The sequence below is a fragment of the Plutella xylostella genome, chromosome 21, assembly GCF_932276165.1.
Source record: "Plutella xylostella chromosome 21, ilPluXylo3.1, whole genome shotgun sequence".
NCBI lineage: Eukaryota > Metazoa > Arthropoda > Insecta > Lepidoptera > Plutellidae > Plutella > Plutella xylostella.
The window spans coordinates 3,906,507-3,922,475 of NC_064001.1; the positions used below are offsets into that span (position 1 = coordinate 3,906,507).

Genomic DNA, 15,969 nt, shown 5'->3' on the forward strand with positions numbered 1-15,969 from the left:
TATTGTATGTGTAGGTATAGACCTACTATGACCGAACAGGCAAACGCAGTGTGGGACGCCTTCCTGCTCGCTGGACTGATGACCTTAGGCGGGTAGCCGGTAGTGGTTGGATGAGGAAGGCCGAGGACCAAGTGTTGTGGCGCTCCTTGGGAGAGGCCTATGTCCAGCAGGGGATGATTATTGACTGATGATGAACTGGTACCGATAAATGAGGAAGGTACTGTCATTTAAAAAGGCCTAAATTTCCAGCAGCGAACGATCATTGGCTGTGGATTGATGACATATCTTCTGGAACATTCTACGTGAATAAACCGGACGATTATTGGCTGTTGATGATACATCTTCTGGAATATTCTACCTGGGTGCGGCGGGTCCGGGGGCAGCACGAACACGGTCCGCTCGGCGGCCGCGCCCGGCTCCGTGCCGAGTAGAGCCTCCTCGCCCGCCAGCACCTTCTCCGTGCACTCGCCTTCAATATTGTATAGACCTACTATGACCGAACAGGCAAACGCAGCGTGGGACGCCCTTCTGCCCGCTGGACTGTCGACCTTAGGCGGGTAGCCGGTTGTTGTGGCACTCCTTGGTAGAGGCCTATGTCCAGCATGGGATGATTATTGGCTGTGGAGGATGATGATTACTGGCTGATGATGATATAGACCTGGGTGCGGCGGGTCGGGGGGCAGCACGAACACGGTCCGCTCGGCCGCCGCGCCCGGCTCCGTGCCGAGTAGCGCCTCCTCGCCCGCCAGCACCTTCTCCGTGCACTCGTCGAAGAATGGCAGACCTGTCGAGGGGGAAATGTGAGGTTCATGTCTGAAGGGTTAGGAAATTGTGCAGTTGCTCATGAATATACAAATAATTGATAAGGCCTCCCGCGCAATAGGCAGCCTGGCTGCGCAGCCAACAAAAATATATGGAAATGTGGCGGCCTAGTGCGCGGGCTCTTATACAACGTCATAATATGTTTTACTAGATGCCGCCTTGCTGCTCTCCGCAGCCAGGCTACTCCTAGTTAATATTTAAATATATGGAAGGCATGCGTAATTTCTTGTCATTCCACTGTGAAATTAATTCCGCTATTAAAAAGAATTAGGTAACGAAATTTGATTTACATATTTTATAAGGGAGTAATATTGATGTATTCCGTTACCCTGTTCATCATCGCAGACGAAAGATCTCTCCTCGATGAACCGCGTGAACATCTGCGTTCTCATCATCAGCGCGTAGAACTTCTGGTGCGTCTGAAAACATTTAAAAATATATACTATATGATCCAGCATCAATCACGTAGCTCGGTTTTGACTATATCGCTCGCACTTCCTATGGGATCAAGTTAGGTTTATTGATCTGTGTTATTTTCGCGTCGCAGATGAAGTAACAAGACAAAAATATCTGCTGTTAGGTACTTACATAGAAGTAGAATGTCGAAAGACGGTAAATTCGGTTCCAGATAGTATATGTACCTTCTATTTACATATGTATCTGTCATGGCGAGCTGGTTTTCCGCATTTAGCCTCTAAGGTTGGCCATTATGCGTGAAATACCTATGGGGTATTAGCTATTAAGCCACCCAAGCTCACGCCAGAAAGCCAGTAGACGACAGTATGTACCTTGTCTCTAGAGGCGCGGAAGGCGTCTGTCAGTGACTGTACCTTGTCTCTAGAGGCGCGGGAGGCGTCTGTCAGTGACTGTAAGTACCTTGTCTCTAGAGGCGCGGAAGGCGTCCATGTGGAAGAGCGCGTGCGGGTCGGTGGTGCCGGCGGTGGGCGCCTTGGTGATGGGCAGCAGGTGGCCGCGGTACCCCGCCAGCGTCACCGCCATGAAGCGCAGGAAGGCTTCTTGGATCTTCAGCTCGAGCGCTTGCTGGAAGTGAAAGGACACGTATGAAGACTGTGATATTGTCAGAAAAAGTAGTTCACAACTAAGAAGTGGTGTTATAGGTAACTGCTAAAAGTGACGAATTAAGTGAAAAAACGGAAGCTTACAATCGTACGTAGCGATCTTTCCTGTCTGCTGGACCGACGACCTTAGTCAGGTAACCAACAGTGTCAGAAGGAGACGTAGCATGAGACGCAATACATGCTATGCTAAGGCATGCCATGATAAGGCATGATGTGAATTTTACGTCGTGCTCTCTCACATAGAGATGATGATGAACTCACATAGCAAATTAAGTCTATTACGATTACTAGCTGATGAACATACCTCTTTATTCCTCCTCTGGAAGTCTCTATCGAGCGTAGTGGTAGTTTCCCCATTGTATTTATCAGTAGAACTAGGCGCGGAGGCCATGGTGGCTCGGCACGCACTGTACAACGCTTCTAGAGTCTGCTTCAGGACTCGCGCGCTCCGCTTGGGCAGGAGCTTGATGGATATGTGCTTTTGGGATTCGCATACCTGGGGACAAATTCACGTAATTTCAACCACACATATCTTAAAATTTAGAGATTGTACCTAATATTGGAAATACCGATAGCTTTTGTAATAAATGTAATAAGACTCAATTATTGTTACCTTCAACTTGTGTTTTTTATTGGGATTGTATAAACTATAGTACATAACTGGCTGCATGTTTCATATAATTTAATTGTATTTATACCTACTTTAAGCGTTTATAAAAATACCTAGCTAATTAGAGTGTACTACCCCGAGAAAAAATTGTATTGTTTGGGGTGTTATGCATATATGTCTTGTTTGAAAATGAATAAACGATTTTTTTATTATTTTTTTAAATATAGGGGCTAATCGTTACTTTTTACGCTTACGTTACGTTCAGTCGTTCTAATTGTGACAAACAATACATCTGGAATAAGGTTTGTCACCGTGCTAAAAGGAATAACGATTCGAATTAGCGTCAGTTGCGCTGCTGAATAACGTCCAGTTATAACGCCACTCAGAGAGGCTCTGTTTTTTAGTTATATTATGTAATATTTATACAGGCTGCTTGTTTATTAGTAGCTATCCCGTTGGCAGGTGAATGTACTCGCCATACTGTATAAATTTCATTATGGGGCCTACTCTGAAATCGGGAAAAACAAAACACCTGTTTCATAGGTTAAGTTAAATACCTACTCAATCAGAATGTGTCTATGATTTGGAATGGGATATCCACTAATAAAGAAGCATTCTGTATAGACTTTTTTTTCATCAATACTCACAGTAATATTATTGGTGTCCAGATCGACGCACGTAACGTCGGGCGGCGGCTCGAACAGGTCGAAGAAGCGCGAGTCCACTCCGATCAGGTACGGGAGAGGCGCGTGTAGTACTTCCGCTAAACCTGCGGGAAGCAAAGAGAATGTTAGTTGAACACTCACGCACCGTTCAATGTTCTCTGTTGCAGGGTAGGCAAAGATAGATAGAAGTTCTTTATTTGTGCACAGAAATTAGGACATCGTTAAAACGCTAAACCTGTCATTCGCTGAAATGGAATACAATAGCGAGTGAGCCTTTCCTTTCGTTCTGCCAAATCACGTTTAGAAGATTTGTAACTAAATATATACCCTATCCAGGTGTAGCGCTGTTAGGAAGGGCCTTATAGTCAGTAACAGACGGTTAGAAGCTCATAACTAGGATTGGTGGATCAGTAATTAATTAAAAACGGAACTTACCTAATGGACATAGAGGTATGTAGGGACACTGCCATTTGAACGGGAAAAGAAAACTTGTGACCGCTTCCGCAACTGCAGTCAGTGTGTCGGGCCTACGGACAAAACACACTACATTATCATATCGACAGACACTACGTTTGAGCTTCGCGTCGCCTCATAAAGCTTTATCTAAAATATTAGATTTTTAAATTGTATTGTTCATAAAATTATTTAAATACAATGAAATTGTATTACTCCTATACTAACTAGACATTAATCTAATTTGCTATTGCCTAAATCTTAATAGGAAAATTGGTGGCGCCGGCATGATCACGTCGGGGTTACCAATTTTGGATCACATTGTCATGTAGATCATGAGGTTTTAATTTCCATTCCGAATTTCTACAATCCCTTTTCTAGGCAAAGGTTACAAAAACTCCTTAAATATTGATAAATATAACCTCAGCGAGTGTATAAGTATCTTCTGCTGGGTGATGGCCAGCGCCAGCAGCAGCAGGCAGTGGTCGGGGCCCAGGTTCAGCAGCAGTTGTCTGAAGCCTCACTATCACGTGGTTGTGAGAGTTACCTGAGTATCTTCTGCTCAGGAAAATGGTTGGCGCCGGCATAATCACGTCGGATTCACCAATTTTTAGTTACCTGAGCGAGTGTATAAGTATCTTCTGCTCAGGAAAATTGTTGGCGCCGGCATTATTACGTCGGAGTCACCAATTTTTGCTCACATTCTCATGTAGATCATAAGGTTTATATTTCCATTCCGAAATTGCTATAAAATCCCTTTTCTAGGCAAAGGTTTTTTGTACAAAAACTACCGAAATATTGATAAATATAACCTGAGCGAGTGTATAAGTATCTTCTGCTCGGTGATGGCTAGTGCTAACAGCAGCAGGCAGTGGTCGGGGCCCAGGTTCAGCAGCAGTTGTCTAAAGCCGGCGCCGCTACGCGCCAACGGCTGCTCGTCGCGACGCGTCACTATCACGCGGTTGTGGGAGTTCGTTGGCGATAGCTGCGGGGAAAGAAGTGTAGTGAAGATACAGATATAGGTTTACATCAATAAAGCAAATGTGGTACCTCAACCCCGAACAATCCTCAAGATAGGTTATTGGAATCGTAACGGCTTGGACTCCAATGTCACAGCAACTCATTAAACTCTACTAAGCCGGTGCAAAAAACATATTCATTACATTGACCATAACAACGTATGTAATGTAGGTAGTAGTACTGTATAAAAATAATATACCTGTAATAGTATTCTAGGTTCTGGAAAAGGTACTTCTTCGAGTAAATGTGTGATGTAGCGCTCCACCGGTATATTTAAAGGCGTTTTGCTTAACGACATTTCCTGTAACAAAACATTATGATTATTTCAAAGAAATTAAAATTTAATAAGTATCATTCGTTTTTAAGCAACCTAATGTGTCCAAATGTCCCTGGGTGCAGTCTTGGGCCTCTTGACTCCAATTATTACAAGAGGAGTATTTAAGTCATCCCGCCATTTCTTTTTGGGTCTCTAATACTTCATCGGTAGTAATGGTCACCACTCCTTGGAGCAAAAACAAAACTCACCCAAATATACATCAGCCACCGTTCAAAAGTATCGCTGAAGGGCCACCGCGACAGCAGGCAGATGGTCTTGTTGACGTGCAGCGAGTGCGTGGCGTGGGACGCCCCGCGCCGCCAGCCCAGCTCTTCCATCTGCTGCGAGCCTGGTACTGCTGCTGCCGCTACACGGGTTCGTTATCGACGTAGATAAAGGTACTATATCGCGATTCGTCATAAATACAGCGCTGTTATTGGGTAATGCGCATTAAACGAGTTTATCGACGTCGATAACGAAGTCTTGCTGCGGACGCTGAGCCGAATACCTAAAGAGGAATTGTACCTAACCTAACCTTACCCCACTATTCCTTACTACAACAATGTAAAACTCACCCAAATATACGTCTGCTTAGCCGTATGCCTAAAGGAGTATTGGACCTAACCTAACCAAGAACCAGAATTCCATACAGAAAAGACAAAACTCACCCAAATATACATCAACCACCGTTCAAAAGTATCACTGAAGGGCCACCGCGACAGCAGGCAGATGGCCTTGTTGACGTGCAGCGAGTGCGTGGCGTGGGACGCCCCGCGCCGCCAGCCCAGCTCCTCCATCTGCTGCGAGCCTAGTACTTCTATTGCCGCTACACGGGTTCGTTAACGACGTAGATAAACGTTACTATATGACGATTCGCCATAAATACGCTGTTATTGGTGGAACGTGCATTAAACGAGTTTATCGACGACGAAAACGAAGCCGTGCTGCGGACGCTGAGCCGTATACCTAAAGGGGAATTGTACCTAACCTAACCTAACTACAACAACATACGAGTAGAACTCACCCATATATACATCAACCATCGTTCAAAAGTATCGCTGAAGGGCCACCGCGACAGCAGGCAGATGGTCTTGTTGACGTGCAGCGAGTGCGTGGCGTGGGACACCCCGCGCCGCCAGCCCAGCTCCTCCATCTGGTGATCGTCTAGCCGAGTGTGGGGGTACGACTCGTAGAAGGTTATTGCTGAGCCGTATACCTGAGGATTGGGAAATTTAAGGTATAGGTACTTATGTGAAATTGTAACGCTGTTGGTTATCTATAAATAAATATATGAAATTGGTTTGAGTGTGAATAACGTCATGTTTGTACGTAGGTATAGGCTTACGGGCAAAGGAACGGTTTCTCATTTCTAACTTGCAACTATGATGGTGCCTAATTCACTTCTTAAAACCGGCAATCCAAACCTCTATATTCCTGCGTCCAATAATGCGATCTTCAGCCTGAAAGCTATACACACATTGATCTGGTATGGATTGTTTATCTTGTTCTAGGTCTCGGTGATTACAACTGTAGAAAGGGAGTGCAATTGTGGCACCAAAATCGACACGCTGAGAAGAATACTACTCAAACAGTAAATAAACTCACTTTATCCGTGGCGTCGGCGACAGTAAGCACAAACGTAGAGAACACGGGCCTCGGCGCGGCGGCGGCGATGGGCCACATCTCGAGCGTGGCTCCCATGGGCAGGCAGAACAGAGGGACGGACGTGGGGAAGGCCAGGCTGCGACGGTCCGTTGTTGGGTATCTGGGGAGTCGTGGAAATTGTTATTTAGTTAGTTTAGGTATTTATTGTTATCACTGGAATATCGCGATAGCAGGGTTGATCCCATAGATAAAAAGTTTCTCAGAATATCAGAGATGCACCTGTCTTCAGAAAGTTTACTTCTAAAATTCCACTCTTTGCAATCAGTATTCCTACTTAGTTATAATCAGGACAGGATAGGGGTAAGGAGCGTACAAGATATTGCAAATACATATTCTTTTAGCAAACAAATAAAACAAAACACCTATTACGGCCCTTCTTATGTAACATGTGAGGCACGCACCGCTTTATAAGGTTCATTACACACATTAGTGATACAGTGCCGGCAATTAGCTTTCATAACGAAAGGAGAAAACTTCCTAACTCCCTGGAGAAATTTTGTAACAATACTACTGTTAGGTAGGTAAGTACATCTTTTTTTAAATGTTTAGTTTTACTGCAGCTATAAATGGTTCTAATGGTTACTTGTGTCTCAAAACTCGTGGTATTTTGCTCAACATTTAGCATTACTAACTTACTTAAAATTTTTCGATGAAAAAACATTGTTAAAGCCATAGATTTTCTTGAAATATTTACCTAAATAGTACTTCTGGCTTGTACGGTATGATGGGTGGCCGGTTCATTGACTTCTTGTAACACAGGAAAACATCGCTGCCCATTAGACCTGCAATTTAATACCAATTATAACAACATTATCTTATTTATAAACATTGAGTTTTTATAATATGTACTGCATTCTTGGTTAAGTATATCATCATCATCATATTGTACACCCGCCTAAGGTAAACCATAGGAGTTGTTATCAAAATTAAATAGTGGTTACGAAAATACAAGGCTCCACATAATTACAACCACAAATATCACCCAAAAAGCATTCACTGGCAGACATATAGGCCCCTTTGGCAGTAGTTAGATTTGTAGTAGGTAGGTATAGCATGCCTCTATGTTTATGTTATCTCCTTGAAGAAGGTACCTTTTCGAATAGGTAACTTATCATTTTTTTTGTTCTATATCAACTTACCCTTATTCAAATTCTTCGGTATCACACAGAAGGCATGCGGCGGCGTCTCCCCCTTGCTCACTATGATCACGCACACATCGACGACCACTAACGCATTACACGGTGCGTGTGTGTGCGCGCGACGGTACGTTATGAAGGTTTTAGCCGTAGAGTTGTTGACGTTGGCCAGACGGCCGCCGACCGTGGACAGGACCATTTCTGCGTCCGTCATGAGGCGTTCTTTGCCCTCGTACATTACACCTGGAAGGAGAGGGGTGGGTTAGTTATATTCAACAGTTAATACGGTATAAAATTATGGGAGGATAATTAAAGGAGGCTCTCTGAGTGACGTATTTTCGGCGAACCTTGTAGGTGCGATCAGCGCAGCTTGAGCAGACACTTCACCACGGTGACAATGCTAGTGCTGCTCTATTGTTTGTGAATATAAGTCAAAAGATGGAGGAAAGAGGCCGAGGATTTCTTCTTCTGGCGTCTCAGTGTCGTGAATGGTAGCAAATTTTTTTCCAGACCAAAAAGAAGCAACTTTGATGGCATTCTACTCGTAGTTGGTCTGGAGTAAATCTTCCCGAATGCAGATGGCAGGGCTTTTGATTTTCCGAAATGCAACAGGAGACCTTTGTATACCGATGCCGTGATGCAATTGTGTCTTGCTTCATTTAGTGATTAAATGTACTACCTATTGTGATGCTCTAAACATGCTCTAGATAAATCAGTATGTAACGTATAAGGTACTATGGTCCACGAGAGTTACTATTACTATGGCCCAATTCAGTAATACGGTCCTGATATTTATTACGTGGTATTGATATTTTAGAATGCATAGGCCCATGATCCGATATATTTAGATTCTACTCATGACCATTAATAGTAAGATCGTTGTCGCCAAAGGTAACTGCGTAATTAGCGTTACGTATGCAAATACCTGACAAGTAAACAACACAACATGTAAACATCATAGTACAGTGCAGGGCTAAGCGAAACAATTTGGACTATGAACTGTACCTAATCCTTTAAGTCGTTAGTCGTAAGATGTAAATTTGTACGGCCAGAGTAGCATTTACTGTAAACACCCACCCACGGTGCCCGGCAAACGGCTAATACAAAACCTACTACACTTGGTATGCATACGAGATTACGCCGAGACAAGCGCATTACAATATTATCGCGATGACATAACGAGAGGTAATCTAATATTCCGGTCACCTGTATAAAATCTCGGTCAAATTTGTTTAGCGTCCATCGATTGTTTAGTCGCCGTTCTAGTCGGCTGCCTTGGCAAGATAATGGCTTCCGCTGCTACTTATCTTTGAACTAATCGAGATCTGTGATCGGTTTGTAATGATGCTTGTAGGCCTATATTTCAAGGTCGAATTTAAAATGAGATTAGACGGATGATGGTATAGTGATAGGAAATTAAAGAACACCTACATAAGTAGCACAAGTAATGACGGTGAATTTGTTAACCATAAAGGTTAGGTACAGGTAGACCCTATAAACCAGATTTGACTTTATAAACCTAAGTATGTACTTAAATGTGCAAAAAACCAGATGGTGTAACAATGTCTATGAAACGCTTTACTTAACTACATAAAAAAATCATGGTAGCAAAATCGAGGCCGATATAAGCACAAAAAATATGTGTTTACTTTAAGATAAGCATTTGTGTAAATCCTCTAGCTGTTACACAAAAGATAATAACCGGATCACTGACGCATAACGCGGTTGATAAGGCAGTTGTTAAAAATGCATATGCCCTAAGTTCAACTTTAATAAGTGGTTTACCATTTGAATAATAAATCACTGTAGTATGAGGGAGTCAGATGTCTGTCTTTACATTTACTTTAATATTACCTAGGGACGAAATCTAATTTCCCCGGAAATTTTGTTTACTTATTATAAATAGGTACCTACATCCGATTTTATCCGACTGTTAAAATTCTGTACTAGACGCCGCAGTTCTCGCCAGAATGCAAAGAAGCAGTCAGGTAACTCTATGCGCTTGCAGCGTAGCAAAATATGTGTATCTGCAGCAGCTTGATAAAGGCATGACATGACGTGCATGACACACTACTGGTTATCTATAAAAAAACCTAGCTGTCACGAACAAAGTTTTCTGCGCGCCTAGGTTACCTCTGACCAAGTGTGGCAGACTGGTCGATGGTCACCTCCTACTAGAACATGCATAGATTTCCTTCTACCTGCGGAGTGGTTACACGTTACACTGACACGGGCGGCGGGCGGCCGGGCGCGTTTATGCTCACCCAAGCTCTTAGAACATGCTTAGATTTCCTGATATCTGCAGCGTATCCTACACACTGACCTATATCGACGAGCGGCGGGCGATCCCGACCACGGCGGATGCACAGGAAGCACTCGGGCGAGCGCATGGAGCCGTGGTTGAGGTCGGCCGGCAGCCCCGACGGCGTCAGGTCCACCGTCTCGAAGCCGCTCGGCACCGTCTCGCCGAGGCTCGGGAATATTATACCTGAAATAAAGGGATACGTTAAAATGTGAAGACCGCAATTATTTGTGAGTTATACTGTGACAAGGGTTCGGCTTCGGCTATGGCACTAGGCCATCAGTCTTGGATGATGCCCATGTCCTGCCTGCCTTATCTGCCTCGGCTATAGATCGGATCCGGGAACCTCAGCACTACAGTCAGAGTGAGTAAATGCGATCTGTCTTCACCTTATAAGTACTCTCTGATAAAATTCTTGATTTGAACTTTAATTTCCTATTAATATCTAACATCAAAATCAGGTTCATGAATATACGTCGGTAGGTACCTACAACCATCATCTCTTTAAAGTTCCAAGACTAGTAATTGACATCGCTTCACCGCGATTCTGTGTTTCTCTTTCCGAAAGCTATCTAATTGTTCAACAAACTTTTCGACTCCAGTGTCAATGACCTCACGTACTCCAGAAATCAGAGCACAATGCACTAATTTCAAGTGGCAATACGGCCGACAAAAAATATTACTTGCTCTCTAAGGTCAATCGATTGTCGCATTCTTTATTAATCGAAACTGGAAGCCCCCATGAGTTTTGGATGTCGAATGATAATGTAAGTAAGTAAGTACCCTTTCAGATACTATCTACTCTCTGATTTTTAATTGGAAAGAATTCTGACATTTTATAAGTGATGCTACTAAAAAAGTTCTTTACCGAAAAAATGAAAAATTGCGATCCATTTCTGGGCAATAATTTTTTCTTAATATTTTTATACAAAAAGATAAATCTAAATATTTACTTGCTCAAGTAAACTAATACAAAAATAACAAATATTTCAATATAATAGCTGTTCCCGCGAGCTTCGCTTCGCCTTAATAAGTTTTCCCGTGGGAATTCCGCGATAAAAAGTAACATATGTGTTAATCCAGGGTGTCAGCTAACTTCATTCCAAATTTCATTAAAATCGGTTCAGCCGTTTTGACGTGAAGAAATAACAAACATACACACATACATACATACATACAGACACATATACACTTACAAACTTTCGCATTTATAATATGAAGTAGGATCACGACTCACGACCCATGTATCGAATTAATTTTAATTGCTTTATTTTATTCTTTAGCATGGCATCACTTCCTACTAAATTCAGGGATAATAAACCTTTTTAATCAATTTCAAAAAAAGATTGTCTATTCGGTGAGTACATATAATATGTTCGGTATGTATGTAAGATTATTGGAACTGCACCATATTGACATATGACAATATACGAGTATTAGGACTAATAAACAAATATTCAAAATTTTATAAATGTTTATGTACCTATGTACGTTTATATGCTTGTTGGTATGTATGTTTGTCCACGCATATCTCCGAAACGATTGATCCGATTGTCACTATTCTTTTTGAGGGTTCCGTACCTCAAAAGGAAAAAAAGGAACCCTTATAAGATCACACTTTGTTGTCACCACCTTTTTTCTCGGAAACGGGTAAAGATATCAAGCTGATATTTCGTATAGATGTACATAATTATGATGAAATTAAAAGGAAAACTACCTCAGGTAATTAAGTATACTTGTACGGAACACTCACTGCGCGAGTCCAACTGGCTCAGTCGGGTAAGCGCCCGCTTCTCAAGCAAGAGATGCGGGTTCGAATCTCGGCGCTGACATGTAGGTAACAATGAGTTCTTTGAATTTAAGTACAATGTATACCATCGCTCTTACGGAGAAGGAAAACATCTGTGATCATATATGATTATGAACCCACCAACACCGCAGTGGACCAGCGTGGTGGGAAATGGTCCAAGCTTAGGAAGGCAGTATGGAGATGCTGGAGGCGGGTTCCGCTCATCTGGCATAATCTTTATTGACCAAAACTCATTTCGCATAACTCGTATGGTCTAAACTTTTTTGGTCGAACCATCACTTTGCCAAGACTTATGTGGCATAAGGCTCGTTTCGTCTAAAACTCTTTAGGCACAATCTTTAAACACCTAAGTTTCGTTTGCTCAAATTTATGTTCGTCTATACCTATGTATAATCATGTTTCTCCTAATGTTATCTTAATAAATAATATATTAAGTATGTAGTAAATGTACAAATTGTGGTATTTTTCTCCTACATCCCGAAAATCACGATATTGTATGATAAAAAAATCGAAAGTTAACGACCAATATAATTATTACAAACCCCATGAGATCGAAGCCTAAAAATAGGTGCGACGACGAGCAAAGCGAGGAGGAGCGTGTTAGGTGCACATGTTCATCAAAACCAAAGCGGAGTGCAGCGAAGCGGAGCGGAGCGTTTTCCAAACAGCGGAAACAATACAAGGCACCAGTTTGCGCTATGTAGGGAGACGCTCCGTCAAAGTTAAAGCCAAACGAATATTATTACTTTGTATAACCTAACAATTTTATAGAGCGACATCTCTTTTTTTTACCTCTATTCAAATACGAACGCTACATCGCCCTGACATCGGCGCGGCTACCGTTTCAAAAATAATTACTAGTTGTTTTTAGATATATTTTCTAAAAAAAAAAAAAAAAAACACGCACTCACGCCTTGTACTAATGTACTCCCTTGCGGGGTAGGCAGAGGTGCATCGCTATATTTTCTACGACAGCGATAATTATATAAGATAATTGAGATTATCTTTAATTGTATTTTTCACTGTTTGTAATATATTTAGGTAGGTACGGTAATTATTTCTCACCGTAGGTAAATCCCCTTTTAATTTGGAGCGCCGCACTTAATAAAATGGATACAGGGACTAAAAAATATATATTATAGTCTCAGATGTCCAGACTCGTATTGAAAAAGTGCCCAGCCCAAAAAGGTTTGTGATCTCTGATTTGTCTAAAATTGATAACTGTCAGAATTCCGTAAGATTACTAATAACAGTGTAATATATTTCTTAGCTATGTCTTTACTCAGCCAATAATTATGTAGGCTGGGAATTATTATAAAACACACTTTAACAATGTTGCAACGTAACAAGGTTGTTGTTGTTTTTTACCTTTTCATCATCATCCCTACCATCAATAACTTTATCCCGTATCATAAATAAACAAGGACCTATGTAAAATATGATATACTTACTAGCATCCGTATACCTGGATACGGTCATTGCTCTTTGAGTTTTTATTGTTGCTAAATCTGATTAGAATCGTGCCCTCACTACTATGAATCACTCAACACTCAAGCTTTTAGTGATAAAAAATGTAGCACCTGTTGTTATGTAACCAAACAATTGTTTGTTGGATAACTAATGTGTTTTCTTGTGACCTTAACATTGCCACTTCTACAAACTCAATTAATCAGATCTATGCTTTATGTATTTTATTTAGTTTGGGCATGGTTTATCACTGGAATAATAGATTAGAAATTTGATAACTTTTAAAAATAAATTAGTTAGGTACTTAATTATAATTGTATTTTCTGATTATTATTTATTTTGTGAATAGGGTACTTACAAATTAAAAGTTTTGTAAATAATATATTGAAAAGGAGATTAAAGTATGAATATTTTAACAGAAACTAGTTTTTAAATATGTCATAACTTCAGCAAAAATAATTCTATGGAGGTTTCTCTTGATTAGTGTAACTGAGCTAGTTCCAAGTCCAAGTACCTTCTAAAACCAGTTTCTCCTGACATGCCTCCTACTACTATAGTTACTGTGTGTAATCAAGATAATTATACTGGTGCTAGTGTTAGTGAAAATAATAGAACTAATATTCTTCTAATATCATGTCACCTATCTTTATAAGCTGCAATATCTATACAAATATTGAATGGCATAGTTACTATATAATTTAAACAATTTAAACTGTTTTTTTGTGTAATATTAGGAATATTTCATTAATTTAGCTACATATTGACTTTTATTCTTGTAAATTTTTCTTTAAGCCTTAAATAAAAAGGTAAAATCTCGATTTCTAGTTACACCAACATCATTTCATATCTTAAATATTAATAACACCAGTTACTATGCAGTGTGTGTAATATAAATAGCATTGTACAATATACAAGCAAGGATCACTTACATTGCAACTAGACACCTAGCCGTCTATAGAAATAACCACAACTCTACAATGCTGCAACATGATTACCTAATAAAGGTGTCAATATAAATCTACATCAAACTTTAAGGGCCTTTTTCACATAGTCTAGATACTGCTACATACTGGATAAAAGACATGCTGTCACTGTCTAAAACATAAGTACAGGGAGTGACAGCATGTCTTTTATCCCACAGGTAGTGATATCCAGATATTTTGAAACAGCCCTAAGCCTGAATTAAGGTGCAGAGGTTTTGATACCTATTTAAGTATTAACACTGGTTGGAAAAAGAAGAGAGGGTTGTATTTATATGTTTTTTCATAGGTTTCTTCAGTGTTTTAAATGTATTTATTGATTTCATGAAATTAGAATTCTATTGGGACAGGTGATGAAAGCTTTGCATTACTTATAATATTTAATTTATTGTAATATATTGTTAATATTCTAATAATATCAAGTGGTTCAATAACCTCCAGGGCATAAACAATTCACTCACTAGCTACTTTCAAGTGAATATTCATACAAATGGTAAATGTACTAAATTATGTAGGAGTGATACTACAAACATAGTAAGTAGCATCATTTTGTTTTCATAACATCTTTCAGATAAGTTTCGAAAAAATATTCTCAGGCCTTCTAACCTTTGTAAATTATAATCTCATAATAGTTTGGATCAATAAATATTTAGATTTAATTATCAAACAAACAGGTGTATACAATTTGACTTACCAATATCGGTAATGGGTGCCTTAGTGGTGTAGGCCTTGAGATGTCCTGTGTCAGAATCATCCAGGGTTTCGGGCACCTCCGGCAGCCCGGCCACCACGAAGTAATCCGCCACACGGCGGTCTTCCATCTTATTACTCATTTGTACGGGTTTATCTACAAAAGATATAAGTCTACTATCAATAACATACAACTCAGTGTTTTCAAAATATAACCTCCAATGGTTAGTGTAAAGCAAAATATCTTCATACAAGAATCAAGAATCCTGCAATCGACACATAACAATTATGTGGTAATCACGAAAAAGTAGATGTAAACACCAAGTATGAAGAGGTAGAGGTAGTCAAAAATTAAAAGATAAAAGTAGAATGTAAAAAAACAACTTACTTTAAGGTAGAAAGTAAGTAGAATATAACTTGAGATAAGCTCTGCCACTTTTCTTCATTATACACTTTAAATCATGTTATTAAACACAGAAACATAAACAGATTGTAATTATTCTTCATTTTAATTCCAATTCATTCGTCGTCCGTCTTTCTTTTCGTCGTTAAACTTTTTTTAGAAACGTCATAAGATCACAGAGTAGAGGATCATATGGGAGCTATGTTCCAAAACGAAGTCCTTGTTCACAATGACATTTAAAGTGGGCGTTATTATTCTGACGATTTTTATTTATATGAAAGAAAAACCACCGATGAGAATTTTCGGATTGAGGAAATCTACCTTTCCTCAATCCGATCTCAACCGTGTCTACAACATAGAAGTACTTAATAAAACTAAGTTTAGATCCTACACTACCAAAATGTGTTAGTTTCATTCATTTTTCATTTTTTTTGGGCAGCCATCTGCAAGTGATATTATGTTTGTGGTGTGAGTCAGAGGAAAGCGAGGCTGTTATTGTTTTGAGAGTGTGAGGTGACTTTGGTCCACTTTTTTCCGGCCACACGGCTGAT

The 15,969-nt window shown here is 40.3% G+C and overlaps 1 protein-coding gene across 1 annotated transcript in view; it reads right to left on the reverse strand.

Moving 5' to 3' along the window:
- Positions 1–15,594, reverse strand: part of LOC105390957 (DENN domain-containing protein Crag) — a 37,689-nt gene extending 22,095 nt beyond the window's left edge. Inside the window, exons 1-16 of the mRNA XM_048628660.1 lie at positions 15,404–15,594; positions 15,020–15,172; positions 10,090–10,254; positions 7,770–8,009; positions 7,325–7,412; positions 6,571–6,730; positions 5,990–6,181; positions 4,849–4,950; positions 4,442–4,614; positions 3,612–3,703; positions 3,159–3,280; positions 2,206–2,397; positions 1,699–1,863; positions 1,151–1,241; positions 639–784; positions 359–452 (exon numbers count right to left, since the gene is read on the reverse strand). Coding sequence (XP_048484617.1) covers positions 359–452; positions 639–784; positions 1,151–1,241; positions 1,699–1,863; positions 2,206–2,397; positions 3,159–3,280; positions 3,612–3,703; positions 4,442–4,614; positions 4,849–4,950; positions 5,990–6,181; positions 6,571–6,730; positions 7,325–7,412; positions 7,770–8,009; positions 10,090–10,254; positions 15,020–15,158 — 2,161 coding nt within the window. The 5' untranslated portion in view covers positions 15,159–15,172; positions 15,404–15,594. The remainder of the gene's footprint in view (positions 1–358; positions 453–638; positions 785–1,150; positions 1,242–1,698; positions 1,864–2,205; positions 2,398–3,158; positions 3,281–3,611; positions 3,704–4,441; positions 4,615–4,848; positions 4,951–5,989; positions 6,182–6,570; positions 6,731–7,324; positions 7,413–7,769; positions 8,010–10,089; positions 10,255–15,019; positions 15,173–15,403) is intronic.
- Positions 15,595–15,969: the final 375 nt, after the last annotated feature.